General features: G+C 40.8%; 1 protein-coding gene across 2 annotated transcripts; it reads right to left on the bottom strand.

Moving 5' to 3' along the window:
- Positions 1–3040: 3040 nt before the first annotated feature.
- Positions 3041–27565, bottom strand: SLC19A3 (solute carrier family 19 member 3). 2 transcript variants are annotated; one of them, XM_067740330.1, is made up of 6 exons: positions 27451–27565; positions 11641–11792; positions 8345–9158; positions 6596–6788; positions 5164–5305; positions 3041–4142 (listed from the first exon to the last, which is right to left on the bottom strand). In XM_067740330.1, exons 2-6 carry the CDS (start codon positions 11788–11790, stop codon positions 3984–3986), a joined length of 1458 nt encoding a protein of 485 aa, XP_067596431.1. In that variant the 5' UTR covers positions 11791–11792; positions 27451–27565; the 3' UTR covers positions 3041–3983. The 2 variants fall into 2 exon arrangements, with proteins under 2 accessions (XP_067596431.1, XP_067596430.1); XM_067740329.1 differs by lacking the exon at positions 27451–27565 and adding an exon at positions 23742–23880.

Below are 27565 nucleotides of genomic sequence, written 5' to 3'. Positions count from 1 at the left end.
TTCTTCTGCCTCAGTTATTCTGTTACTGATTCCTTCTAGTGTATTTTTCATTTCAGTTATTGTGTTGTTCATCTCTGTTTGTTCTTTAGTTCTTCTAGATATTTGTTAAACATTTCTTGTATTTTCTCAATTTGTGCTTCCATTCTATTTCTGAGATTCTGGATCATATTTATTATCATTACTCTGAATTCTTTTTTTAGGTAGATTGCCTATTTCCTCTTCATTTATTCGGTCTTGTAGGTTTTTACCTTGCTCCTTCAACTGTTACGTATTTTTTTGCTGTCTCTTTTTTTTTTTTTTTTTACGAGTAAGATTATGTTCCTGTTTTACTGGTTGTTTGGCCTGAGGTTTCCAATACTGGAGTTTGTAGGCTATTGGGTAGAGCTGGGTCTTGGTGCTGAGATGAGGACCTCTGTGAGACCTCACTCCGATGAATATTCCCTGGGGTCTGAGGTTCTCTATTAGTCCAGTGGTTTGGACTTGAGCTCCCACTGCAGGAGCTTCTGCCTGACCCCGGGCTTGTGAACCAAGATCTCGCAAGCCATGTGGGGTGGCAAAAAAAAAAAAAAAAGAAAGAAAAAGAAAAAAGAAAGAATAACAAAATAAAAAATAAAATTAGACTATGAAACTAACAGATATGTTAGAAAGAATGTAAAAATAAAAATATATATGAATCAACAACCGGAAGGTACATCAGTACCACAATAGTCAAAAAGAGAAGGAGGGAAGAGAAAAGAAAAATGGTGGGGGGAAGGCCTTGGCTGTGGAGGGCAGGGACTAAGCAAGGGTGAGGTTTGGGTGGTGGGCAGGGCCAATGCTCAGGACCCACAGGGCTGGAAAAGGCCCTGGGGGCTGTGGGGGTTGGGGCTTAGGCTCAAAGAACAGAAGGGATCCAGGTGTGCCCCCCCCAGGGGACCTCACCTGGGAGCCCAGCCGCCTTCCTGGGCTTGAGAGGGCAGGGCAAATACCCTCCTCTCCTCTCCTGCTCCTCCAATTTGGGGTCTTGAAGGGTCCCTCCTGCCTGCCTCTCCTGATCTCCCCGGCCTCCCTCCTATGACCCCAAGACCCATGTGACCTGGAAGGGGCTTTGGATTGCAGGGGACTGGCCTGGGAGCTCAGCAGACTCCCCAGGCCTGAGTGGGTGGGGCAATTGTCCTCTGCTCCTCTCCTGCTCGTCCCGGAGGGCCCTTCCCACCTGCCTCTCCTGTTCTCCCCTTGGCCTCCCTCCTATGCCCCCAGGACCCAGGTGGCCTGAATGGGGCTTTGGAGTGGGGGGGAACCAGCTTGGGAGCTCAGCAGGCTCCCCAGCCCGAGTGGGCCAGGTGATCACCCTCTGCTCCTCTCCCACTCTTCCTGGAGAGTCCCTGCCACCTGCCTCTCCTGATCTCCCCCACCTCAGGGGCACCAATCCTGTCTGGCCTCCACTTCTCCTCCCCCCTCAGTCCCACTATGTCCTACCAGTTCAGTCTGGGATTCCTCCCATCTCTTTGGATGTCAGAGTCCCCCACCAGCAGCTGGCAGGCACCCTAGCTGTGGGGAGATGCTAATTCCACGTCTTCCCACATTGGCATCTTGAATCCATCTTCTTCATTGTAGTTTTTGTACACATTTCTCTTATGAGCATTTTTTCACATGTCTGAGCCCTTTCTCTGAATTCCCCGTTCACATCTTTGCCCATCTTTTCATCAGGGTTTTGACCTTTTTTCTTATCAATTTGTATTTGTTCTATATAAATTAGGGAAAGTAGCTTTGATGAGTTGCAGTATTTCTTCCAGATTATCACTTGTCTTTTGGTTTTGCTTATATTACTTTTTCTTCCATGCGTAAGTTTAGTTTTATGCTGTCAATTCACTTTTTTATGACTTCTAGGCTTTCTGTTACTTTAGACAGGTTTGAAGTTATAATTTTTGCATGTTTCCTCCTGGTACTTTTGTAGTTTCATTTTTCACATCTGTGTATTGATACACACCACACACTGATGGTTATTCTAGCACTCTTGGGTCCAACTTAATTTTTCCTTTGAAAAAAATTGTTCCAATCTTATTAAATATTCCATCTTTTCCTTCTTGTATGAAGTGCTATCTTTATCATAGTCTAAAATCCCATATGAATTAGGGACTATGTCAGAACTTCCTACTCTGTTGCATTGGACTGTCTCTTCATGCTGATTATGTTACTGTAATTAAGCATTTAGAGTAGGATTTTATTCCTTGCAAATAATTTAATCTCATTTTTCCACTTAAAAAACATTTTCCTCATTCTTCTTTGTTAATTTCCAAATAAAGTTAGAATCACCTTTACTAGTTAAAAAAATATATTTTTTCTCTGGGATAGGATTTAACTTATAAAATTATTTAAGAAGCCTGATGTCTTTATATATTTTTTTCTTCCTAACCAAGAACAAGGTAGGCTTTTCCATATGTTTAGGTGTTATTTCATAATCTCCAAAAGTGTTTTCAGGCACATTTATATATGTCTTACACATTTATTAAATGAGTAAATAGATTAAATGTAATCTTAGGTATTTTATTTTTATTCTATTATAAATGTGGTCTTTTACTCCCATATATCTTCTAAATGGTTGTTGTATCATGAAAACTTTTGATTTCTATTTACTTACTTTCTATATTACTCAGTTTTTAGTTGAGACCCTTAGGTGCATACTTGTAGCCTCTGGAATTGTGATGGTTTTGCCTCTTCCTTTCCAACTTTTGATTTTTCATTTTTTTTTCTTGTCTAACTGTGTTGGCTAATATCTTCAGGACAATAACCAAGAAGGATAACAGTAGTCATTCTTTTCTTGCTTTTGATGTAATTAGTTATTAGTTTTCTCCACTGTATTGGCTTTTGGACTGAATTTAATTTTTTGTCCAGAGATTGAATTTTGAGATTTGGAGAAAAGTCTATTTGAAACACAAATCTTGAATCAGCATTCATTATTCCTATGGCAGAATGTTCAATGAAATTTTTGTTGAAGTTTCAAATGACAGATAAACTCAGCCAATTTTCAGCACAATACACCAAAAAATCAGAAAAGCTCTTTAATATTTTTGCACCAATTAATTTTATTTAGCACAATCTGTGTCATCTAAAAATTAGGTGTTCCCCCCCCATCAGTGTTTCCTTATTTATGAATACTTCTAGAAATCCCTGAAAATTTCTACTTAAGTTTTTCTGTTTTAGGCAGACATCACACTGACACGACATTAAAACATTTGTCTGGGGTCATGATAGAAGAAAGCTCATTGTCTCTCCTGGGGCCACTGGGAATTGGCATGAATGTCATTCTGTGGCCACACAGGAGTGTCTGGAGTTATTCCTGAGGTAGAGTTTCAACAACAAAGCTCAGAAGAGCACAAAGTGAGGAGTAATGATTAAAAAATTAAGTGGTGATATTATCAAATAATAGGTTGTGAATAATACTGTGTTATCAGGAGAGAAAAGGATTCCTTAGAAATGGGACCAAGCCCTATAATTCTCTCAAGGAACTGTAAGTTTTAAAGAAATATACTTAATGGAAGAAGAAGGGCAATGGCTCATGTGACAAAAAATATCCATTGTGTTGCCTGTTTTGGGTAAAATAAAACAAATATCTAAGCCAAGCAAGAGGGTCACTTCAGTTAGTATTTCTGCTCACAAATGAGGAATATCAAACTCTAGGATGGTTGGAGTTTTCTCATGGTTTGTTTCCATGACACTTGCACATCCTTGCAAGCAATCAAAACCAGAATTTTCCAGTCATTGTTATTCACTGGGGTTCCCCAACATAGGCTGTTTAATTGAGATGGTATACCTGAACAGCTGCAACCAGTTCAGCTGGGTACATAGATATCTGGTCCAAAGCTGAACTTTCCTGGCTTTGAAAAGGTTCACTGGAATCCAGACTTGTGAAGTGTGTCAATTTATGGCACTCCATGACTTTGTGACCAGCAGAGTCCTTGCTCAGAGGCTGTAGTGGTTGACAGAGGTTAGAGCCTTGTTCATTAGTTGTTCTTTGGTTCTTCTGGGTGTGGCCCATATGGATTCTGACTTGTAGCAGAGCTCTGCACTGTCTTTCTGCATTTGATTGAGTAGATAATGAATATGCTTCGCATTAGGAAAATGCCAGCAATGACTGCAAAGTAACTCCCATAAACTAAAAACTAGAGAAAAACAGAGTTAGACACACATGAAATATGACTATCTATGTTATTGATAATACATAGTGATGCTGTTGATTTACATGGATGATGGGGTAACCGAGAATCAGGATCTTAATATGGATTTTTTAGATGTGCACAATACTCTCTTTTCCCCTCTTAGAAGAACAAGGCATGAAAGGGTAAGCAATGCAGTAACTAAGAGTGTGGGCTCTGGGGTCAGGGTTGCTTGGATTCAAATTCTAGCACATGCCACCAATAGTGAAAGAAACGCTAAATCCCACTGATTTACGTGTCTATGTTTGGAGGATAGTGCAATGCTATATGTAATGTCTCCAGGAATGAGTTTTCGACACTGAGGTTACTTTTTACTTGCCTTATCCCCTTTTTTTCAGATCCACATGTAAAATGTGAAATTGGACTAATTTTAAGTCTCTCAGTACTCTGAGAGACTTAAAAGGGAGGTGAACTCTGCAGCCACGTACCCCTTCCCAGTTGCATCTTAGTATATTGTGGTACTGGACCACGGGGGAAGGAGGAGACATAAGGGGGACATGAAGGCAAGAGTGTTACCTGATAGGGTTTTAGGGACCAAAGGCAAATGCTAACCTATAGTGATTACTGCTCAAAACCTACTTGGTTTTACAGTTGATAGTTAAAGGCATGGCTAATTTTACTTTATTTTATTTAAGTTTTTTTTTTTTTTGATGTGGACCATTTTTAAAGTCTTTTTTGAATTTGTTACAATATTGCTTCTGTTTTATCTTTTGGGTTTTTGGCCGTGAGGCATGTGTGTTCTTATCTCCCTGACCGGGGATCAAACCTGCACCCCCTGCATTGGAAGGTGAAGTCTTAACCACTGGACTGCCAGGGAAGTCCTAAGGCATGGTTTATTTTAAAATTTGCCTAGCCAAGAAATTCAATACTGCCAGTGGTAAGGTTGAAAAAGCCCTCTGAGATGACCAGGTTATTCTACATCCCCCCCCAACTGCGTGAATAGGAAAATGGAAGTACTGCAGCTTACCTGAATGTGGACTGGCAGCCTCAATCCTCCCTGATCTACTACGATCACGGTTATAATGGTCTGAATCACCAGGGCGATGAAGGTGTTGATTCCAAACACCAGGGCGTAGCGTTCCACACTCAGATTAACTGCGATCTGAAACCTGTCATTCAACATAGAATAAGATTTTTAATGAGAACGTACATGGGATTCTTATCTTTAAAAGAAAATGAAGAGAAAACAGTGTCTTGTTAACAGCACTTTTTGTCTAAATCTCCTCCAGTATAGACAAACGGGCAGAACAAGGAAAAAATATATACTTAAAGGCTGAATTAAAATATACTTAAAGGAAATATGGCAAAATTCTTCCTATCCAATTTAATGGTTCCAGAAATTAAACCTAAATGTTCTTCCTTTGAGATGACCCATATTAAACTGAGGCCAGAATTGGAATTGGAATCATCTTCCACTTCTGGTTTAAATCTCATAAGAAACCTATTTTTTATAATTATATAGATATTGAAATCTTATTACAAAGCACTTTCGAAAGACTGGCAGATATATGTTATTTATAGTTCTTCCTTGGAATGCAGGTAAAAGGCTTTGGGTTCTGAATATTCTTAAAATGAAAAGAAACAATGTCATCTTACCTTAACAAAATACTCGCCTTAAAAAAAACTGAAGACACATGAGTTTGATACATTAAACAGATACCCTTTGGTGAAAAAAATGAACTTGCCTCAAGTTTCATCTCTTTCCTTTGTTTCATGATCTTTTCTCAGGGTCCACGTTTCCGTGTTTTGTCAATTACTTATCAAGCATTTTTCACAGACTAAAACTCAAAACTTTATAAAGCTTTTGGCTCTACTTTCATGTGATTTGAAATTCAAATGTTTCTTATCTCTTTTGGTTAATACCAAAGCATATATCCTATAGTCAGCTTTCTCTGCACTTATATATAGAACCAAATGTTTTTAATCATTAAAAAATGATCTCTGGGATTCATAGTTTCTTGTAATCTTTGCATCTACTTTTTTCAGTATCCACCTTGCTGAAAATATTTTGTTTCATACAAAAGTATATGCCTGGAATTACTCAAGCAACCAAGTGAAATCAGAGGTGTAATCTAAACTTAATCATTCAAAATCAAATTGCATTACACTGTGCAAATTGGCAAACTGTTTGAAATAAAAATCACAACCTGACCATGTATCATTGCCTTTGGTTTATGAACTTACAGAACTTGTTTCCCTTGCTGATTAATATTAGCAATATTCGGTGAGCAATTAAATGAAAAGATGGCTCAATTGTGCCTAATTTAATATGAAGTAGTCAACATTTAATATTGTAATTGATTAAAATCCTTCCAAAGTTCTCAAAAGAATTATAGGAATACAGAAAAGAGAATATGGTTTAGTTTTAGGACTGGGAAGAAATGCTTAGTAATACTTACACTGCTATGGTGATAAGAAGCATATAGCCGGTCTTGAATAACAAAAAGCCTGCATAGCATGCCCATATGCTGGTCGTGTAATGCATGAGAAATAGAGAGCCTGCATTGACAACCGAGAAGATGGCCAGAGCCAACTCTCCCAGAAGATCCCAGTTGACTTTCACATAACCCACTGCAAAGGCAGCCAGGGCCCCTAAAGAAGAAACATTAAGGAAGATCCAACATATTGACTTTGCCCATGGGAAACATCAATATGTTCTCTTAAGAACTCAGGTCTCAGGTAATTCTGAAAGATAAACATATTGCTTTCCCAATTCGTGAAAATAGTGTGATCCACCTAAATGGGGATTTATCCATGTCTCAAGCATGTTTTCCTTTGGCTACTCTCTTTAATTTCTATTCTTTTAGTCATTTAGTTGTCACACTTTTAATTAGCATCAACTACATGCCAAGCACTGTTCTATGCAGAGGGACTAGAAAGGTTCCTAACCACCCACAGAGTGGGGAGAAATGATACATAAACTCAGTCACTTAATACAACATGCTCAGGGCAGGGATAGATAAAGGTGAAACAACTGCTCTGGCAGTACACCTAGCCTGTTCATATTTGCCTTTCTTTATTGTTTTTCTCAGTGATAGGTAACAGATACGTTGCATCAGGTAGTAAGTTTTAGTCTTTATAACTAATCTGTCTTAATTTTACTTCTAATCTCCATCTTAATGTCTTCAAGATCTGGCTTAATTTACTTGAGGTTTTGGGTGAACAATTTACAGAGTTTAAGAGGTTGAATAATTGACAGTAATTAGAGTTAGTAATTATAGTTCTCTTTAACAAAGTGAGAGATATTTATGTTTCAAATTATTGAGATTTGATTAACTTTTCCACATGTGATCTAGGCAAGAACCACACTGCAAAAGACATAAAGTTACTTTTCTTCCCAGAAATTGGAATGTAGGAGAGATAATTTCAGTGAACTAACTCTAGTACAGTCTTGGTTTCCAGGAGTTAAACTGAAATCTCCTAAAAGGGAGACAATAATAAAACAGACACCACATGAGGTTTCTGAAAATTTATGTAAACAGGGTGTGGAAATCTCCTACTTCCTAGAAAAATACCTTCAAAGTCTTAGTTGAATTTAAGTTTCCATTAACCAGGATATAAATATTTATTGTAGAGGGAACTTCAAAGGCAGATTTTCCTCTGATATTAGAATCCTGACTCACATAACATCTTCCACTTCTGATTTAAATCTCATAAGAAAGCTAATTTTGAAAATTTGTGGTGTAGAGCCTGGAATTTCTTAAAGATGGGCACTAGCTAAATCAAATTCTTTATTAACAAAAACCCTTCCAGTGATAATTTGGAAGTCTTAAAAGTTCAGTTCATTTTCTAAAATAATAAAAACACCTTTTTTATACACAAGATGCCTATTTTCTTTTTGATATTAAAAACAATCCTGAAAGAACAGGGGGCATTATTAACACTTTTCTTGATGATGAAATGGAATCTTGGGAATCTGACTAGAATGTGATCACTTGGTGCTGACTTCTGAGCTCTTGAGTTACCAGTAACTGCAACACATTAAATAGAAATGTCCTGTCCCTCTTTTTGCCCCACTGCCTTCTATTCCTGGAAAAGATTAATATGCCTTCTGAACAGACCTAATTTACCACCATGGAGAATTTAGCAACTGGAGAAATGAACTTAGTGGGGGGTAGCCCATCAAAGGAAGATCAAAGTTTACTTACCCCCAAAGGTTGCAATAGCTTCTACTGCTCCATTATATATTATGGAACTCTGGCCTGGTGCCTTGTAATCCCACAGGACTTGAACATAGTTCAAAACCTGGTTAAAACCTGCTGTGGAAAAAGACCACCATAGGGACCAGTAAAAAAGATGTTTTGAGGAATAACACTCCTTTAAATCTTGTAACCACTGCACAAAAACTCTCAAAACTACACTTTCTGGCTTTGGGCTGCTCCAATGACCATCATATGGGTTCCCTGAAACAGTGACTACTTCTTGTCCACCTGGTTCATGATCCTTTTGAGGTTCCTCTAAGACAGCATCCTTTCCTGGTGGCTTTGGAGGACCTTCTTTGCTGGGTTTTGCATGAAAAAACATGCTCTTCTTAGGCATCGGTAGGAAAAGTGAGAAAAGGAAGGCCATGGAGACAGAGGCCAAGGATATGACGTTGAGGTAAAAGTACGATAGGTTGGCCAGGGATACCAAGAGTTGGGCCAGCACTGAGGCCGCTGTGTAGGCCACCAGCGTGGCACTCCTGCAGTAGCCACTCACTTTCTGATAATGCTCTGGGCTGACCACGCTGTAAATGTAGGCATAATAGGCCACCTCGGTGGCAGTGACCATCCCATAGAAGAACTCTACGACCTGCATGGTCTTCACTCCTTGGCCAAACAAGAGCAGCAGCCAGGTAACGATGAAGCTGATCCCTTGTAGGTTGATGACTGGCTTGTAGCGGACGTAATCGGTGAGGATAAACACCGGGAACAGCAGCACCAGATATGAGTATGTCCACACGGGGAAGATCTCATTTGTGATCTGCAGAGTTTAAAAATGGATCCTGTGACCATGAAGCACCAGGAAGTGAAGAGGGTTACCTTTCTCAGATTCGTGCATTACTAAGGTACATGTCGCTTGCCGGATACAAAAGTCTGCATCCAATCAAATAGGGTATTCTTCATATTATGAGAAAGCACAATAGAAAACTGATTTTCAAGGAACCCAGTAGGAAAGGAGAGCTCCCCCCACCCCACCAAAAAACCCACTTCATATACTTACATGCATCTCTGTAGAAGAATATATTGGCTTAATGTGCAATCTGAGCTATATTAAATTTATAATAGTATGTACACTAGAGCCCAGGCATACCTCATTTTATTGTGTTTTGCTTTATTGTGCTTTGCAGATATCGTGTTTTGTTTTGTTTTGTTTTTCACAGATTAAAGGTCTGTGGCAACCTGCATTGAGCAAGTCTATTGACACCATTTTTCCAATAGCATTTGCTCACTTCATGTCTTAGTCACATTTTGGTAATTCTTACAATATTTCAAGCTTTTTCATTATTATTATATTTGTTATGGTGATCTATGATCAATAATCTTTGATGTTACTATTGTAATTGTTTTGGCGTTTTTTTAGCAATAAAATATTTTTCAATTAAGGTATATACTTTTCTTAGACATAATGCTATTGCACACTTAATAGACTATAGTATAGTGAAAACATAACTGTTTTTTTTTTTTGCAGTACACGGGCCTCTCACTGCTGTGGCCTCTCCTGTTGCGGAGCACAGGCTCCGGACGTGCAGGCTCAGCAGCCATGGCTCACGGGCCCAGCCGCTCCGTGGCATGTGGGATCTTCCCCGACCAGGGCACGAACCCGTGGCCCCTGCATCGGCAGGCGGACTCTCAACCACTGCGCCACCAGGGAAGCCCCATAACTGTTTTATGCACTGGGAAATTAAAAAAATATTTGTGTGATTGCTTTATTGCAATGTTCACTTTATTGCAGCGGTCTGGAACCAAACCTGCAATATCTCTGAGGTGTGCCTGTAAACTAGTTAAAAATTGTTCAACAGACACTTGTGGGTTTTTCAGGCTATTAAAAAATACTATTCTCTTCTTGTTCAGAGATAACAACACTAGATAAAGCAGCTACAGTGTTAGAATAATCCAGCAACCTTTACCTTTATGTGATTCATCATTATGACAAAAATCTCAGCCTTGCAAGTCTGGATGAACACCCAGATGAAGACAGCACAGGGTAAATCATCTTGCAGAATTATGGTGTGGGAACAAGCAATGCATTTCCTCTCCTTCCTGGCCAAATTTGCTGGGCTCCCAACCCCGTTTGCCTCCAATTCTACTGATTTGTCTCTGCTCACTCAATTCTGGCCTCACTTTGATATGGGTCATCTCATGGATTTAGTCAGAAATGCACGGCACCTCAAGGTTCATTCACAGAAAGGACTGAAGAAGTTGTTGATCTTTGGGGCGTGATGGGTACAGGTGCAGGTCAGCTGCATTAGACTTTGTTCTGTGCCCCCTGCTTTCTCCAGCAACCTCAGTGGTTCCTGTTTCGATGACAGGGGAATGTTCAGTGATTTGAAAGGCTAATGTAACTGCGCTGCGCCTTTGAGGTCCAGCTGGTCCATAGTGGTCAAGGAAGCAGACCCCTGGGGCTCACTGGTTGATTCTGGATGTCTATCTGTTGTTTGCTTTGTCTGAATAGTGACATGCTTCCATCCGGGAAACTTTGAAACAGAGTTGCCCCTAAGTGATTTTACAATACAATAGAATAAGCTTGCCCTTCCGTCCATACTACCTTATCACCAAATAAAGCAGCATCAGTGAGCCTTTCAGGTGAAGCCACACACTCTACAGTGTTTTCTTAGCTATGGCTGGAGACTATAAAACCAGCCCAGGGTAATTCTCCGACTGGGTCAGTGCACTTTCTTGTTGCACTTGTCATAAAAAAAAAAAAAAAAAAAAAAAGAGGTGAATCCTTTGAGTAAGAGAATTGGGACTTCTGGGGAAGATAAAGCTGTTAATGTCTCACCTGCTGATAAATAGTTTTTCAAAATGGAGTTAGTGTCCTAAAGAAATCCTACAATTTTTAAACACATTCTGCTTATACCCCAGCAGGCTAAAAGTTTATTAGGACTAGATCCTGTGCCTGGCATCATTGATTTTATTTTAGGATTAGTATAATAGAATTAGGATTAGTATAATAGAATCAATGAAGACTTGACATGTTCCCATGCATTAAGCCTAATGTTAGAAGTCTACAAAAGTGAAAATATTTGTTACACATGCAATGTGTTTTGGTTTCCCATTTTTGCAAGTGTGAGGAGGAAAGAGTAGTTTGAACAGTTCTATAAAATAACACATACTATGAAGATGGGATTCATTGAGGTCAGTGTGTTAATCTTATTTCCAGTTGAATGAAAACGTCACTCTAGGTCCTTGTTTGAGTCCTGTAAGATTAAACCACATCAAGATATGTATGTATATTAACTCACCTCTTCACTGGTCAGGTTTTTATCTGGCCCAGATAAATACAGCATAAGGAAGGGTTCTGAGGGTCTCATCGTGGAGAAGAATCCAAACAGGCAGAGGATCACAGTGGGATAAATCCAGGAATGGCTCGCTGAAGTTTGGAAACAACTCATGGCTGATCAAATGGAAACAAAACAAAAATTAACTGATGTTTATTCTTTCTGGCATCCTAGATGTCATGAAAAGCTCATTTCTAAATGTTTAATGAAAGGACAAAGTTTCATCCATCTGAAGCTGACCTGAAAAGGTGAGTGATGAATAACTGCTTTCAAATATTCCTAAGGAGAATCAGTCAACCCTCCTTTGCCAACAAACTTCTTACTCATTATTGCTGTGGGAAGAGTCCCACTTCTTTAGTGCTCTCCGTCATAAACATGGTAATAAGTAGCTACTAATAATTGGTAAACAATGGACCAGTGGATGTTTAAAAGTAAGTAAAACATTGGCTAGTGAATTACTGGTGTACAGGCATACCTCAGAGTTACTGCCGGTTTGGTTCCAGACCACTGCAACAAAGCAAATATTACAATAAAGCAAACAGCACACATTTTTTGGTTTCCCACTGCATATAGAAATTATGTTTACACTGTACTGTAGTCTATTAAGTGTGAAACAGCATCATGTCTAACAAAGCTATGTGCGTACCTTCATTAAAAAATACTTTATTGCTAAAAAATGCTAACCGTCATTTGAGCCTTCAGCGACTCGTAATCTTTTTGCAATGTTAACATCCAAGATCACTAGTCACGGGGTCACCATGACAAACATAATAAAAATGAAAAAGTTTGAAACATTGTGAGAATTACTGAAATGTGACACAGAGTCACGAAGTGAGCAAATGCTGTTGAAAAAGTGGTGTTGATAGATTTGCTCCAGGCAGTGTTGCCAAAAACCTTGAATTTGTAAAAACTGCAGTATCTGTGAAGGGCAATAAAGTCAAGTGCAATAAAACGAGGTCTGTCTGGACATGACCTTCTAGGAGGTCAAAACCAAGAGAACAGAGACTGAGTTGCTCAAGGCTTCTTCTGTCTGCACACTTTATTTTGCATGGAAACTTCTGACTCAGAAATCTTAATACACTGTATTTATTTATACCTTTTCCCTCCATCAGGCTCTCCCTTGCTTAGTATTGTGCTTGACACATAATAGACCTCCAAGTTATTTTTGTTAGGTGTCTATGATCTGAGAATTTATAATTCTTCAGTTAAAAACTTAAACTGGATAAAGTTCTGACTTGCCATCTTTTCCATATTTCCCCCCTTTTCCATCCTGGTGCTAACTCTGGGCTAGGAATAGAAGGTGTCACGTCTTAGACTGTTCTTCCGCTTTTCTTTTTGACTGGGCCCATCTCATCTCTAAGTCTGAAGTTTCACACCACTCAGAGGGGCAGGTAGCTCATTAACAGTTCATACTCAGTTCATACGTTTTTCCTAACCCAGAAATAAAATTGCTTGAACTTCACATTTCATACAAAAACTCCAGTAGAGGATTTCATTTATCACTGCACAGAAAAACAAGAACAGCAAAGCCCTTATTTTACGGTGGCCACGTTTGAAAACATCTTGCTTTTTCATGGGGATTACAATGTGCAACGGGAAAGCTCACCCTCATGCCTTCATATTTTGGATCAAGCATTACTTTGTAAAGGGCACACATTTTTTGGTGGTCTTGCGCGTGGTTAAGTTCTCTAAGTCCTAGGAAAGAAACTAACCTGCTGTATGATGCTTTTCTGTATCTAATCTAACTAAATCCTCATAATAACTATAACACACAATAATTTCCCAGATTCCCAGGTGAGGATATGGGAGATCCAAGATGTCCAACAACTGGCTTCAAACCACATGGTCAAGATTTGAACCCAGGTCTTCCTGGCTCCCAGCTCCAGGGTCCTGTCACCTGCTCCACTTGGCCTCATTCTGGTGGCCTTCTTCCTTGGCTCTGCTGTTATTAACCTAATGACATCCTCTCCCCACAGTGAGGGAAGTGTTTTTATGAACACATTCATGCTGAAGAGTATGGCTTAATACCCAGAGCTTCCAGGGGCAATTACAGGTTGAAAGTGGGCCAGAGAGAGGGGAGACGATGCTCACTCCGCAAGAGCAAGGTGGGGTGGGAACTCTGCTAGGGGGCTGAGGAGGTGGGGGACCTGCTGAGTCACACCACTGGCCTGCCACCCACCCGACCCATTCACAAGGTGGTCCCAGACAGCTGCGTCGTTCCTCTCTTAAGTTAAATGAGTTTGTTTCTGTCAACAAAACCCTTGATGAGGCTGCGCAGAGATCAGGGGAAGGATGTGGACATGGAAGTGGATTAATGTGAGCAATGTGACAATGTGAACTTCTTGCCAAGACCGTATTGGATTTGACGGTCCTCTACCTCCTGCCTCAGCCTAGAATGCACGGGATTTATCTTCTTCCTGAGTTGCTACCAGGGTTTGTGAGTAATGTTTTTATAGAAAGGGCTATCCTGGGTAGGCAATTACTAAGGCTTGGCCATCTTTCAAAGGGTAGTCTTAATGGGGTGACATCGGCTGACTCTACATCTAGAACGTTCTTTCCATCTGCTGACCATGGATTGTGCACTAACTCCACAAGTCATTGTTCTCTCTGTGCATCTCAGAGACCTAGGACTATGCCCGTGGCCCCTGGGCTGAGAAGAGACCCCTGGCTCATCTATCTTTCCATCTGATAACTGTCCTCCCATCCAAGTATTGATATCAACCAGGCCCGACCCTGCTTAGCTTCCGACATCAGGTGGGATGGGGTGCGTTCAGCGTGCCAGGGCACAACTGTTCTAATAGTGCTGCACCTTTGGGTTTAGTTGGGAAGGTCAAGCAGAGAAAGACAGTATATGTAAGCAGGAGGGCAGAGCCTTTTGTCTGTTTGGGTCATTGCTCTATTCCTGTGCCTAGAAGAGCTCTCCACACAGTAAGTCTCGTAGAAGGAAGGGGATGAACCTCTGAGAAGCAGGAAAGCTCTGTCTGGATTTCCTGAGGGCCCTTCCTAGTAGCACCAGGTAAAGGCCAAGGAGGTTTTCAACTGTACAAGCACCTTGCATTCAGTTGCTCGTCTGTAAAGTGGGATAACAATGCTACCTGCACGTGTGGGCTTTTTGTGCGTACCAAGGGCTTTGATACCTGGAAGGGACTTGGCGCCTTGCTGGGCACAGAGCTGCCGCTCCAACATGTCATTTTCCCTCCCTTGGCTCTCTCCACGTGGCAGGCCCCACAGTGATTCGGGCTTAATGAGGAGAAAATGAGGGAGGGTGTCTGGGTTTAGCTGAAAACAACTGAGAAACACCTGGGTGGGGGGGGTCACACGTGGGCCCGGGGTTGCTGGGCTTCCTTCTCTCCTCCTTTTCCAGCCCCTTCCCACAGAAACAGACGCGTGCTCCAAAGCTAGTTTTTCTGCTGGAGAAAATGAGAGAAGGCATCTAAGCGAACACGCGCGGGAGTCCTTTAACCGAGGAGGGCTGAGTAGAGCAGCTGGAGTCTCCTGGTTTAGCTGCAGCAGGAGCTCCTACACCCTTTCTGAGACCCTGTCTCACCTGCTGGCGATTCTTCAGCCTCCAGGGCCACGGCCCCTGTCCCCGCCCGCTGCCTGCTGCCCCCTGGGAGACTCTGAGACTCTGGACTGCTGGTATCTGGCTGTTCTTCTCCCTCCCCCCACCCACTGCCCAGGGTCTCCTCGTCAAGCACTTGCCTCACTGCATAGCCCTTCTCAACCCTGGCCAGTCACTACGACTGTGAACTTGACTCGCATCATCATCACCGGGGGTTTGGTGAAAATACGGCTTCCGGGACTCCAGCCCTAAAGTGTGATTCAGTAGGCACAGTGAGGCCTAGGCATCTGCATTTATAGGCGCTGAGTGAGTCTCATGCCTGAGGCCCAAGAACCCCTCCTCCCTTATCCATGCATTGGGCTGAGCAGCTCCACGCCACAGTGTGGTGGGGGAGGTGGCGGAAACCATCCAGGGAGCTTTCCCACACCTACACATACACCTATTACCCCCAAATTCTCTGCTGGACCTCTAGGCCCTGGAGAGTCCAGGACGGGTGGAAGAATCCTCAGGGGATTCCGACATTTCAGATAGGACTCTCCAATCCTGCCCCACCCGCTATCCCCTTGGTGCGCACACAGCACTCCGTCTGTGACCTGTTCTGTCCCATCCAACCTAAACTGCTTATCCAACAGTGTCTGTGTTCAGCCCTGAACAAAGCACCATGGCTCTGGCTCCTTCAGTCACCACAGCGATTAATATATATTTAAATATGTATACATATTTTTATTATACATTTATATATTATGTTAAATTATAATATAATGTTAATATATTTTATTATATATTCATGTTATATCAAATTATATTATATATTTATAATATATTTATATTATATATAAATATAATTTATATATTATAAAATTTATAAATTTATATATTTATGTTATATATAATATATAGTTTATATATTACATAAAATATATATTTACATATTACATATAAAATACAATATATTTATATATAATATGCTATATAATTAATTATAATTACATATTATATAATACAGTAATGCCCAACTTATCAATGGTTCAACTTAGGATATTTTGACTCTATGATGGTGCGAAAGTGACATGCCTTCAGTAGACAGTGTACTTTGCACTCTGAATTTTGATCCTTTCCCAGGCTAGTGACAAGTGGTCTAACCCATCCCTTCTTGTCATGCTGGGCAGCGGCAGCCTCCGCTCAGCCAGGCGATCAGGGTGAACAACCGACACACTTACCACTTTTCTGGACCCTGACAACCATTCTGCCTTTCACTGTCAGTACAGTATTCCATGTATTACATGAGACATTCAATACTTTAGTATAAAACAGACTTTGTAATAGATGATTTTGCCCAGCTGTAGACTAATGTAAATGTTCTGAGCACGTTTAAGGTAGGTGAGGCTAAGCTGTGATGTTTGGTAGGTCAGGTGCATTAAATGTATTGTTGACTTAGGATATTTTCACCTTCTGATGGGTTTATTGAGGCCTAACCCTAACCCTTGGAAGTCAAGGAAGATCTGTATACAATATATTATATATATAAAATTTACATAAAATTAGGATTGTTCTAAGGATTAGAGACAAATAATTATATAAAGCAGCTATATTATATATATTATATATATATATGTGTATATATATATATATATATATATATGGCCCCCAATTTCTCAGACGTGGGAACTGAACCTCCCCAGAGCTCATGGCCACTCAGCTAAAAAAGGTTAAATCTGAGTTCAGGGTTGGGTCTGTTGGCTCCAAGTTTATCTTACTTTTCCCTGAGGGGTAGATGCCTCCTACTTCCGTGGCACCATGCCCACCATCTCGACATTTTCTTCTTCTCATTTCCTTGCCAGCTACCCCAAAAAGCGCTGTCAATATGGGCTCTAGGATTCCAACCAAACAACCTGGGTCCTGCCCAAATCCTCTCTCTTAGTGGAGAAGCCTGAGGCTACTGGCCTCACAATGCTTGGAAGTACTAGTTATCTTCTTTTGTTTTTATCTTATTGAGGAGATGCTGCTCTTTCTGATCATGACTATGACTATGATAATCAAATCACTTATGCAATTTCTTTCTACAATTTTTACATTTGGAAAATTATTTTAAAATTTTAAATTGAAGTACAGTTGATTTACAATATTGTGTTAGCTTCAGGTGTACAACAAAGTGATTAAGTTTATTTATATATATATATATATATATATTTTTTTTTTTTCAGATTCTTTTCCATCATAGGTTATTACAAGATATTGAAAACAGTTCCCTGTGCTATACGGTAGGTCCTTGATGCTTATCTGTTTTACCTATAGTAGTTTGTATCTGTTAATCCCATACTCCTAATTTGTCCCTTTTGCCTTCCCTCTCTCTTTGGATAAAAACAAGCTTGTTTTCTGTGTCCGAGTGTGCTTCTGTTTTGTATATACATTCATTTGTATTACTTTTTAGATTCCACATATAAGTGATATTATATAGTATTTGTCTTTCTCTGTCTGATTTATTTCACTAAGCGTAATATTCTCTAGGTCCATCCATGTGGCTGCAAATGGTAGTATTTCATTCTGAGTAATATTCCATTGTGTATATACATACCACATCTTTTTTTTTTTTTTTAACACGTTAACTTATCCTTTCTTCCTTCCTTTCTTCCTTCCTTCCTTCCTTCCTTCCTTCCTTCCTTCCTTTCTGGCTGCATTGGGTCTTCGTTGCTGTACACGGGCTTTCTCTAGTTGTAGCAAGCGGGGGCTACTCTTCGTTGTGGTGCACAGGCTTCTCATGGCAGTGGCTTCTCTTGTTGTGGAGCACGGGCTCTAGGCATGCGGGGTTCAGTAGTTGTGGTGCGTGGGCTCGTTAGATGTAGCTCGCGGGCCCTAGAGAGCAGGCTTAGTAGTTGTGGCGCACAGGCTTAGTTGCTCCGTGGCATGTTAGATCTTCCGGGACCAGGGCTTGAACAAGTATCCCCTGCATTGGCAGGTGGATTCTTAACCACTGTGCCACCAGGGAAGTCCCATACCACATCTTCTTAATCCAATTGTCTGTTGCTGGATACTTTGGTTGCTTCCATGTCTTGGCTTTTATAAATAGTGCTGCTATGAATACTGGGATGCAGGTGTCATTTCGAATTAGTGTTTTCATTTTTTCCGGATATATACCCAGGAGTGAAATTGCTGGATCATGTGGTAGCTCTATTTTTAGTTTTTAAGGAATCTCTATACTGTCTTCCACAATGGCTGCAAATTATTTTAATTTTTCTTTGACAATTTTGTGAAGTAGACAGAGGAGGTGGTATTGTCCTTGTTTTATATATAAGGAAACTGAGGGCCAGAGGCAATAAGATTTGTGCCGGTTTTCACATTTAACCAACATTAAAACCTGAACTTGGACTCAGTTTTTCTAATTACAAGTTCAGTAATCTTTCCTCTTACACTGTGTTGAGAGTGCCTGACTATATCCTCAAAATTCCAATTCAAATTTATTTTAAATAGTGTTTTTCAGATTGTCAGTATCAAAAAACTTTAGTGGGTTGCCAACAGGATTAAAAAAAAATGTTTCAGAAAAACATTAACTATCAAAGCGCACTGCAGAGTATGCCTGTGTTTTCCAAAACTTCTGTTTGGAATATATCAATACAGTTGACCCTTGAACCACGGGGGGTTAGGGGTGCCTACTTTCCTTGCCATTGAAAATCCAAGTATAACTAATAGTCAGCCTTCTGTGTTCGCAGTTTCACCCTATCCATGATTCTGGATCCGCGGATTCAACCAACCAGCTTGGGTACTACTGGAGTATTTACTATTGAAAAAAGTCTGTAAATAAGCAGACCTGTGCAACTCAAAACCATGTTGTTCAAGGGTCAACTGTATATATGACCACACTGTACTTTATTGCTGTGGATACAGCCAGTGGGTTAGAAGTTTCAGAGGAAAGAATAAGACTAAATATTGAATGACATCCCTCATAAGCACACCTGTTTACATCATCATAGAACACCTATTCTATCTGGAAGGACCACAGCCTTCAGGGCAACGTACCATTCTGGAACAGGCTGGGTTTTTTGCTACTTGACCACTTATCATTCCACTTGAACCCCATAAAATTATCCTCCTTCTAAAGAGAGCTCTAAGCTTCCCTTTGCTTCATTGAATCTAACCTGAGGACATGAATCAGGTTGATTTTCTGAGCTGGCACTTTTGAAAGATGTTTTTCTTTCCCCTTTCTGCATTTTCCAAATAAGATAATCCTTTCCAAAGCTGCTCCTGTGGCAGTAATTCTCACATATTACTCACATGCTCCGTCACTCTTTTAAAAAAGGTACAAGGACACTGTGCAGGCAATAGATTAAAGGAGAAAAAAAAAAAGGGCAGTCTCCAAACAAGTCAGCCTATCTGGCTACCGTGATAGGTTAAAGGAGAAAAAAAAAAAAAAGGACAGTCTCCAAACAGAAGTCAGCCTATCTGGCTACCGTGACTCAAAATCTACAGTGAAGACGGCGCAAGTAACATGAGAGGCTGTATGAATCAGCAGAGACTCGGAGCTGCTACATTGACCACAGAGACTTCCTTGGTGGCCTGGGATGCCCTGGCGCACTCTTCAGAGGGCGAACTCCAGCTGACACAGCAGATGGAGCAGGTGAGCCCTGAGCTTTAGCCTCTGCGTCACTCCTGAGCCACGGTGGCCCCAGGCAGGTTGCAGTCTCCCTGTGCCTCCTACCCCGCAGGCCAGACCCAGCTGTGCTACCTGCACACATGGGGGGCACATCACATGGGCCCTGGGCGTACACTGCCATGTGCACCACTGGGGTGACCAACCAGCCCATGTGACCTGGAACGAACCCCAAAGACCACCAACACCTTTGTGATGGGAAGCGACCCACCTAAATGACTTTGGGATCTATGCGTTCCTTTCTCTTTTTGCTGGCAGGGGGATAATGATTTTTTTTCTTTAAAATCCACAGCCATCCCACCAGGGATCCTTCATGTTCTACTGTTAAATCTTCAGCATCTCTCAATCTCTAATTTGGATCTAGTCCTAGAAGGTCCCACATTTTTACTGCTGCTTCCCTTTCTTCAAGGTATGTGGAGACAGTAACCTTCTTCACATAACAATCCCCTTCTAATCTGACTTCATTTTGAGGTGCTCAGAGACTTTTCTTCATCTCCTAAAAAAATTAAGATTTACTTTCGACTATGATCAAGTTGGGCTGGTTGTTTCCATCTGCCTTGGAAAAATTTCTTTCTATGCAACCTCTTAACTGTTTTTAGTGTCTTGGTATCAGTTCAATTTTTCCTCTCCTCTTTTATTCCAATAATTACTATGTTGTTGACTTTTTCCATTTCTTTTGTTCTTTAATCACATCCTTAAATCTTTCCAAATGGTTTCAGGCCAACACTCTTTTCTATATGAATGTGCATAGCTTTAGGAATAATCCTAAGTGTTTCCCTAATTTATAATATCATCCCTGAAACTCCCATTTTTCTTATATTGACTGCAAAAGAAGTTCATTTGTCATTATAATTCTATGGTATGGGGAAAATAAAACTTTTTTTTAATGGAAAGCAAACAAAAATATTGACTTTGTTGCCAGGATCCCATTTTGAGTGAGTTTCAAGGTTAACCTAGAATGCACATTTCCTGGTTCCTCTACCAGGGAGTCCAGAGCCCTCCACTTTGCTGTATGTCCTTCAGTTAGTCTTAACTTGTAGACTCATTGTGTGAAATAAACATTTTCCATGTTTGTGCACATAAAAATTTTCATGTATTATTCCTGTATACCACAGGGACCCACATTGGGCCTATGACAACTTGGACTTCATCTAAATTTCAGGCATGGACAGTGTCCTATTTCCTAATCCATAGGCTGTGAATATATACATAAAAATTCTTATGGCCACAAATTTCTAAATACATATTTCCAGTGGCATAGGACAGGCAGCTATTAAAAAGCAAGAACTGTAGAAATTGACACACACCAGTAGGCTTCCTGGCTCTGAGATCTGGGTGGATTTCCTAGATAAAAAGGACCTTAGTTGATCACATCCCCCCACCCACTCCCAGAAGATGGAATTCTGCTCCCAGAGCCAAAGTTTTCAGAGCTGCGGGGCTCCCTGAGGCAGGGGTCCAGACCTTCCCCAAAACCGGTTTTGCAATGGTTCCCACAACAGAGGGCCTGGAGTATAAGGGACTGGGTCAGCAGAAAGGATTCATTTTATTATATCCTCTTCCATGCTTGTGTAGAAGATGCTGCCAGAACTCAATGAGATGCTAATAATTTTGAAGGAAACTATCTAGAAGCCTCAGTCTCCACCCAGTTCCTATCCACCCCTCCTCACTAATCATTCCATTCATCTCGGAGAGGGTGCTTGACAAGACGACCAGCATCCGACAAGTGGGCATAATTTTCAGAACCTTCACTGTAGTCAGAACACCTATCTCAAATAACAGAGCAAGAGATTGATAATTTAAAATAATTATGAATCTCACAGCCTCTAAATTCCAAAGGGCTTGGGCAGCGGGGCAAGTAGATGACGTTTGCAAAAGGTTTCACTCCCCAAGGCCCAAAGCTTTTGTAAAAACAGAGGTAGAACCAATATTTGTTACATTTTCCAAAAAGCTCACGCTCCCCTTTTGGGTTTTCAACACTGCCAGGCCAAGCTTCTCACCAGCTAGAAGCAAATCAAAAATGTAACCACCGAAAACGGAAACATTCGCTTTTTGCTGATTGAGAATAACAACTGATTATGCTTTTTAATCTACTTCCTACTAAAACAGAAGAAAATATGACTTTGAGTAAAACATCCAGCTCAAAGAGCTGCAGTCTGCTTAAGTCAAGACAAGGCAGTGCTGGAGGAAGGACCGGGGAAGTGACTCCAGGGAACCGCTTAGTTACTGTTCTCTGCTGCAAAATCAGGGCTGGAGGGTGATTGCAGCAGTTTCTAGTGAGCTACTGCATTTTAGCTGTGACTTCATTGTATTTCAAATGCATTTTACTTATCTCTGTCTCACTCTCTGCAGAAAAACGAATTTGACCTCGTAAACTCTAGTATCATAGAGGACCATCTAGAAGAAAACGTATCTTTGTGAACTAAGGGCTGGCAAATATTTCATTGCAGTGACAGCAAGGACACAACTTGAAAAAGAGTGATACATTGAATTTCATCAAAAAAAAACCATATTTACTCTTCAAGAGATACCATTAAGAAACTGGAAAGAAAGATGTTTAAAAAAAAAATTAAAAAAAAAAATTAAAAAAAAAAAAAAAAAAAAGAAACTGGAAAGAAAAACGACAGAGAACACTTCCCAACCACTAGAAGGTCTAAGTACAAAAACACTAGCATACCAAATGTTCACAAAGATTTAGAGCAACTGGGTTTGTACACGTAGCTTGTGAGAATGTGAAATGGTACGAACTCTTTGGAAAACCTTTTGGCAATCTATACAAGAAAGTTCAAGCATTCATAATAGCAAAAGAAAAAAAAGGGAAGCAACTGAAATGTCCATTAAAAGGTGAATGAATAAACAATGCTGTATATTTAAGTAACCAATACTGATTTAATCAGCAATAGAAAGGAATGAACTATTGCAAAAATTTGGTTGAATGTGGAAAACATTATGCTGTCCCAAAGAATCAAGACTTAAAACTGTACGATTCCATTAATACATATAAAGTCCTAAAACAAGCAAAACTAATCTGTAGTGGTAGAAATTGGATCAGTGGTTGCCTGGGGTAGGAGATGATAAGGGAGGGACTGACTGCAGTGGAATACAAGGGAACTTTCTGGAGTGATGAAAATGCTTTACATCTTGATTGTAGCGCAATTACAAACTTACATTTGTCAAAATTCATTTGCATTGTATGTACATTTTATTATACGCAAGTAAACGATACCTCAATAAAGATAATTTGAAAAAAAAGAACGAATCATTGATACTTGGAATAAGGCAAAATAAATCTCAAATATTATGCTGCCTAAAAAGAATCCAGACACAAAAGGGACACCCTTATATGATTCTACTACTGAGAGAAATCAGAACAGTGGTCACCTCTGGGGGCAGGTGGGGTGGGAACTGTCTCTAAAGGGGCATGAGAGAATTTTCTGGGGGTGATGAAATATCTTGATAATATCTTGATAAATATCTTATATCTTGATAAGCTATAGTTTCATGGGTGTATACAATTATAAACACTCAAACTTAAAATCTATACTTTATATTGTGTATACATTATACCTCAGTTAAAAGAAATACACCTGCTTCCCCCCCATCAGAGCATTTTGCTGTGTAGGACTCCCCAAAAGTTGCACTTTTCTTATTGGTGCAACAACTAAGGTTTTTCCAAATTCTACATTGGGGCAAGGCCTCTATTTAATCCAAAAAAAGAACATCATCTTTGAAACTGGGTCTGTCCTAGAATATTGGAATGGAAACAGTGACCATAAATCAAATCTAGGACAGGTCAACAAACTTTGTAAGTCTGGGCACATACAACATCCTTCAAAGTAATACAGATAGAATCAGAGTTACCTGCTCCTTCTGTGCCCTGAACCTAGTCCAGTTTCCTGCCTTGAGATCCAGCTTCGGCTCCTTCCTGCTGCCAGCCGCTGCGAGTCCCTGTCACAATGCCCCTTCCTTTCATTGGCGTTTCAAGCCCTCCTCCTTCAGAATGGAGCTGTCAGAAGCAATGGCTTTATATGCACCAAACCTCACCCGCCTTCTGATGGCTTCGTACTCTGGAACCCACCCTGTTCCGTAGCCACCCTCTTTAGAATGCCATTGAATAAAACAGACAAAGAGATTCAGATCTCTCTAAAACACAGATAATTAGGGAGGTAAAAATAACAAAACACTTCCCTCTGAGTGCTATTACTAAAGTAATCTAATTTAGTCTCTCTAGAATTTTGTATGAAGTGACTTAGAATCTAAGGAAACTATGAAGTAGTCCTATATCACCCACCACCCACTCATAATCCTTCAGGTAGCCCCCTTCCCCCAAACCAAACCAAAGTGAAACCAAAACCATGGAATCAGCACTGAAATGCAGCACACAACTTCAAAACTCCACACAACTTTAAAAGGTAATCAGGTCCAGATATTCAATATGCAGGCTCGAATAGTTCTGCTTTTGGTCAAAACTACAGCAAGAGTAGATACAGGTGACCTTTAAACTATACCCTTCGCATTCCATTTTATCATATGTGGCACTCTTTTTTTACTTGCACGAAACATATGCTGAGGAATTAATCATCCCCTCCCAGATTGTTTATTCTCTGTATGTCTATGCTTAGATCAATCTGGTCTTAGGTGCAGCTGGAGGAATATGCCTATCAAACCATCACCCTGGCGAAGTCACCCCATCACATCTAACCACTGAAATGCAGGGTGGTAATTAGTCAAAGGCACGGGGTGGGGTGGAGGTGGAGGGGAAAAGTGCTTCAAGGAAAAACTAGGCATCGTCTGAGCTATTTTGCAACTCTGCACAGTAATTGTAGTAACTCAGAGGCAATGTGAATTAACTCTTGTCTGTAGACATGAAAATGAGTGCTGTCCAAGGAAGGTATACCCTTCTTCCCCTCACCTCCACAGAAAACCAGTTTTACCTCCATTTCAACATTCCTGATCTATAAATGTTACCAATTCTTTGGATTCTCCTTTGATCTGGTTCTAACAGCCTTACCAGTTTCCTCATTAATGAGTTAATAAAACTTTTAACATGTGTTTATTTTTCAATCTATATGAGAGTCATGACTATCTCTTTCTGAAAAGTATCTTTTAATACTTAAGTATTCACTGTGCCTCCAGCCCATGCAAATAACCTCCAATTTATTCTTCTGAATCTAAATGATTTGCAACTAGTTGTTAAATTACCGAATGAGCTTTGATCTTTTGACATCTCACTGCAGACTACCCAGCATTACGCTTGTTTATTTAATTTTTTTTTATTGGGATATAGTTGTTTTACAATGTTGTCGTAGTTTCTACGGTACAGCAAAGTGAAGCAGAATTCCCTGTGCTATACAGCATGTTCTCATTGGTTATCTATTTTGTACATATTTTGTTTATTTAATTCTTTTCCCTAGGTTTGTGTTTGCGGTAGCCAGTGTGGTCCCGTGGAAAGAGCATAGGTTTAGAGTCTGAAGCCCATGTTCCTCCTGGCCCCGCGCGCTGATGGCAGGCATTTAACTTTTTCCAGCCTCCTCTTAAAAATGGGGATAATCGGGCTTCCCTGGTGGTGCAGTGGTTGAGAATCTGCCTGCCAATGCAGGGGACGCGGGTTCGAGCCCTGGTCCGGGAAGATCCCACATGCCGCGGAGCAACTAGGCCCGTGAGCCACAACTACTGAGCCTGCGCGTCTGGAGCCTGTGCTCCGCAACAAGAGAGACCGCGATAGTGAGAGGCCTGCGCACTGCGATGAAGAGTGGCCCCCGCTCGCCGCAACTAGAGAAAGCCCTCGCACAGAAACGAAGACCCAACGCAGCAAAAATAAATTAATTAATTAAAAAAAAATGGGGATAATCACACCCACCCCATAAGGTTATTTCAGGAACTGCTCCATCTGGTTCTTGGCCCATATGAGGTGCTCAACACAGCTTCCTTCCCGTCTCCCTCATGCAAACACGCCTTGCATATCCAACCAGAATGAACACAGCTGGGCCCTCATAGTTCAGAGACAGTAATTTCAGAAAGGTACACAGTAGCTAATTTCACCTAAACTGCTAAGGGGCAGTGAGCCAAATCAATTCATCTTTAAATACTTAGGCTTGAATTGCATTTACCATTACCTAACCTTGAGAAACCACTGTTGGCCCATAACCAATAATGACCGAAAGAAATTAGTATTTTTGTCCATTTCAGCTACCACTAAGACAGCCTGAAAAAAAAACAAACATGTAAACGTACTTCCCAGCTACCGTAAGTGGGTTCAATAAAGCTAGTATTGCAATAAAGCGAGTCACAGGAGTTTTTTGGTTTCCCAGGGCATATAAAAATTATGTGTACACTATATCGTATCCTATTAAGTGTGCAATAGCATTGTCTAAAAAACCCATGTACATACCTTGATTTAAAAATACTTTAATGCTGGGCTTCCCTGGTGGCGCAGTGGTTGGGAGTCCGCCTGCCAATGCAGGGGATACGGGTTCATGCCCTGGTCCGGGAAGATCCCACCTGCCGCGGAGCGGCTGGGCCCGTGAGCCGTGGCCGCTGAGCCTGCGCGTCCGGGGCCTGTGTTCCGCAACGGGAAAGGCCACAGCATCTCAAAATACTTTAGTGCTAAATAAATGCTAACCATCATCTGAGGCTTCAGCAAGTGGTGGTAGTAACATCAAAAGTCACAGATCACCATAACAAATACAATAATAATAAAAAAGTTGAAAGTCTGTGAAAATTACCAAAATGTGACGCAGAGACACAGAAGTGAGCAAAAGTATTTAAAAAACTCCATAAAGGGAAGTATGTCTGTATTTGGAAGTTATGTTTTGGTCTACTTAAAACACGTACCTTAACGAAGACATACATTTTGCCTTACGAGACACCAATATGTTCTGTTGTCTGCAGAAGCAAAACACTTCTGTGTATGTTTAGAAAACATTCTTTCCTTCACCCTTTTCATATTTTAAGCGCTCCACGAGCTCAAACCTTTTGCATATTTACAGCAGCAACATGGACTTGATAAGTAATTGTTACACGATTTTAATGAATTAGGTATCCTTTCCAGAAATATTGTCGTAAGATACGACTGTATTATTTTAAAATTTCAGTTAAAGTAGTCTCAATAGGGTCCCGGATCTCTTACCTTTAAAGTCCCCTTTCTTTTCCTCACTAGGACCTTTTCGACATTCTTGGATGGGGATCTGGAATTGTGTGCTAAGATTTCTTTTTAGTTAAAAGCTGTGACCATGGATGTAACTATGGGGAATGCTGGCCCTTTACCAGAATTCAGGTTTTATTTAATCTGCTTTTCCAGATGGTTGAAAGTAGCAATTCTAGCCAAACCTACTTGGGCAAATCTCAGCACTGTGGATGGCAGAGCTATGGATCCGAGGGCGAGTAGCAGCAGGAAGCAGCTGGCTGTCCGCCAAAGGCCCAGGGATGTAACCCAGGCCAGTCCGAACCCTCCTGCTACAGCGCAGGTACCCGCCCCGCTCAAGCTCCCGAAACTGGGGGAAGGAGTGGCGAGGCGGCCGAGGGATGAAGGTATTTCTTCAATTAATTTACCTCCTGGAGACATTCTTACCTACAGGAGGGGATTTCTGCTCGCCAACTTGCTCGCAGCCCGGGATATCAAGCCCCCGGGACCAGCACCCTCAGCAGTCGGGTATGATGAAGCCAGGCTCTAAAGGTAGCAGCGG

Source organism: Pseudorca crassidens, chromosome 6 (genome assembly GCF_039906515.1).
Source record: "Pseudorca crassidens isolate mPseCra1 chromosome 6, mPseCra1.hap1, whole genome shotgun sequence".
NCBI classification, from domain to species: domain Eukaryota; kingdom Metazoa; phylum Chordata; class Mammalia; order Artiodactyla; family Delphinidae; genus Pseudorca; species Pseudorca crassidens.
The sequence above is the reverse complement of the archived record's forward strand: the minus strand, read 5'-3'. Positions and strand labels throughout refer to the sequence as shown.

What these genes read in the sequence shown, in the direction of transcription:
- SLC19A3 (XM_067740330.1), bottom strand. Translation starts at nt 11,790, where the DNA reads ATGAGTTGTTTCCAAACTTCAGCGAGCCATTCCTGGATTTATCCCACT. An exon ending in AAAACCTGACCAGTGAAGAG is followed by an intron (nt 9,159 to 11,640) that starts GTGAGTTAATAT and finishes TAAACTCTGCAG; the next exon opens with ATCACAAATGAGATCTTCCC. An exon ending in CTTCTTATCACCATAGCAGT is followed by an intron (nt 5,306 to 6,595) that starts GTAAGTATTACT and finishes GTTGAATGACAG; the next exon opens with GTTTCAGATCGCAGTTAATC.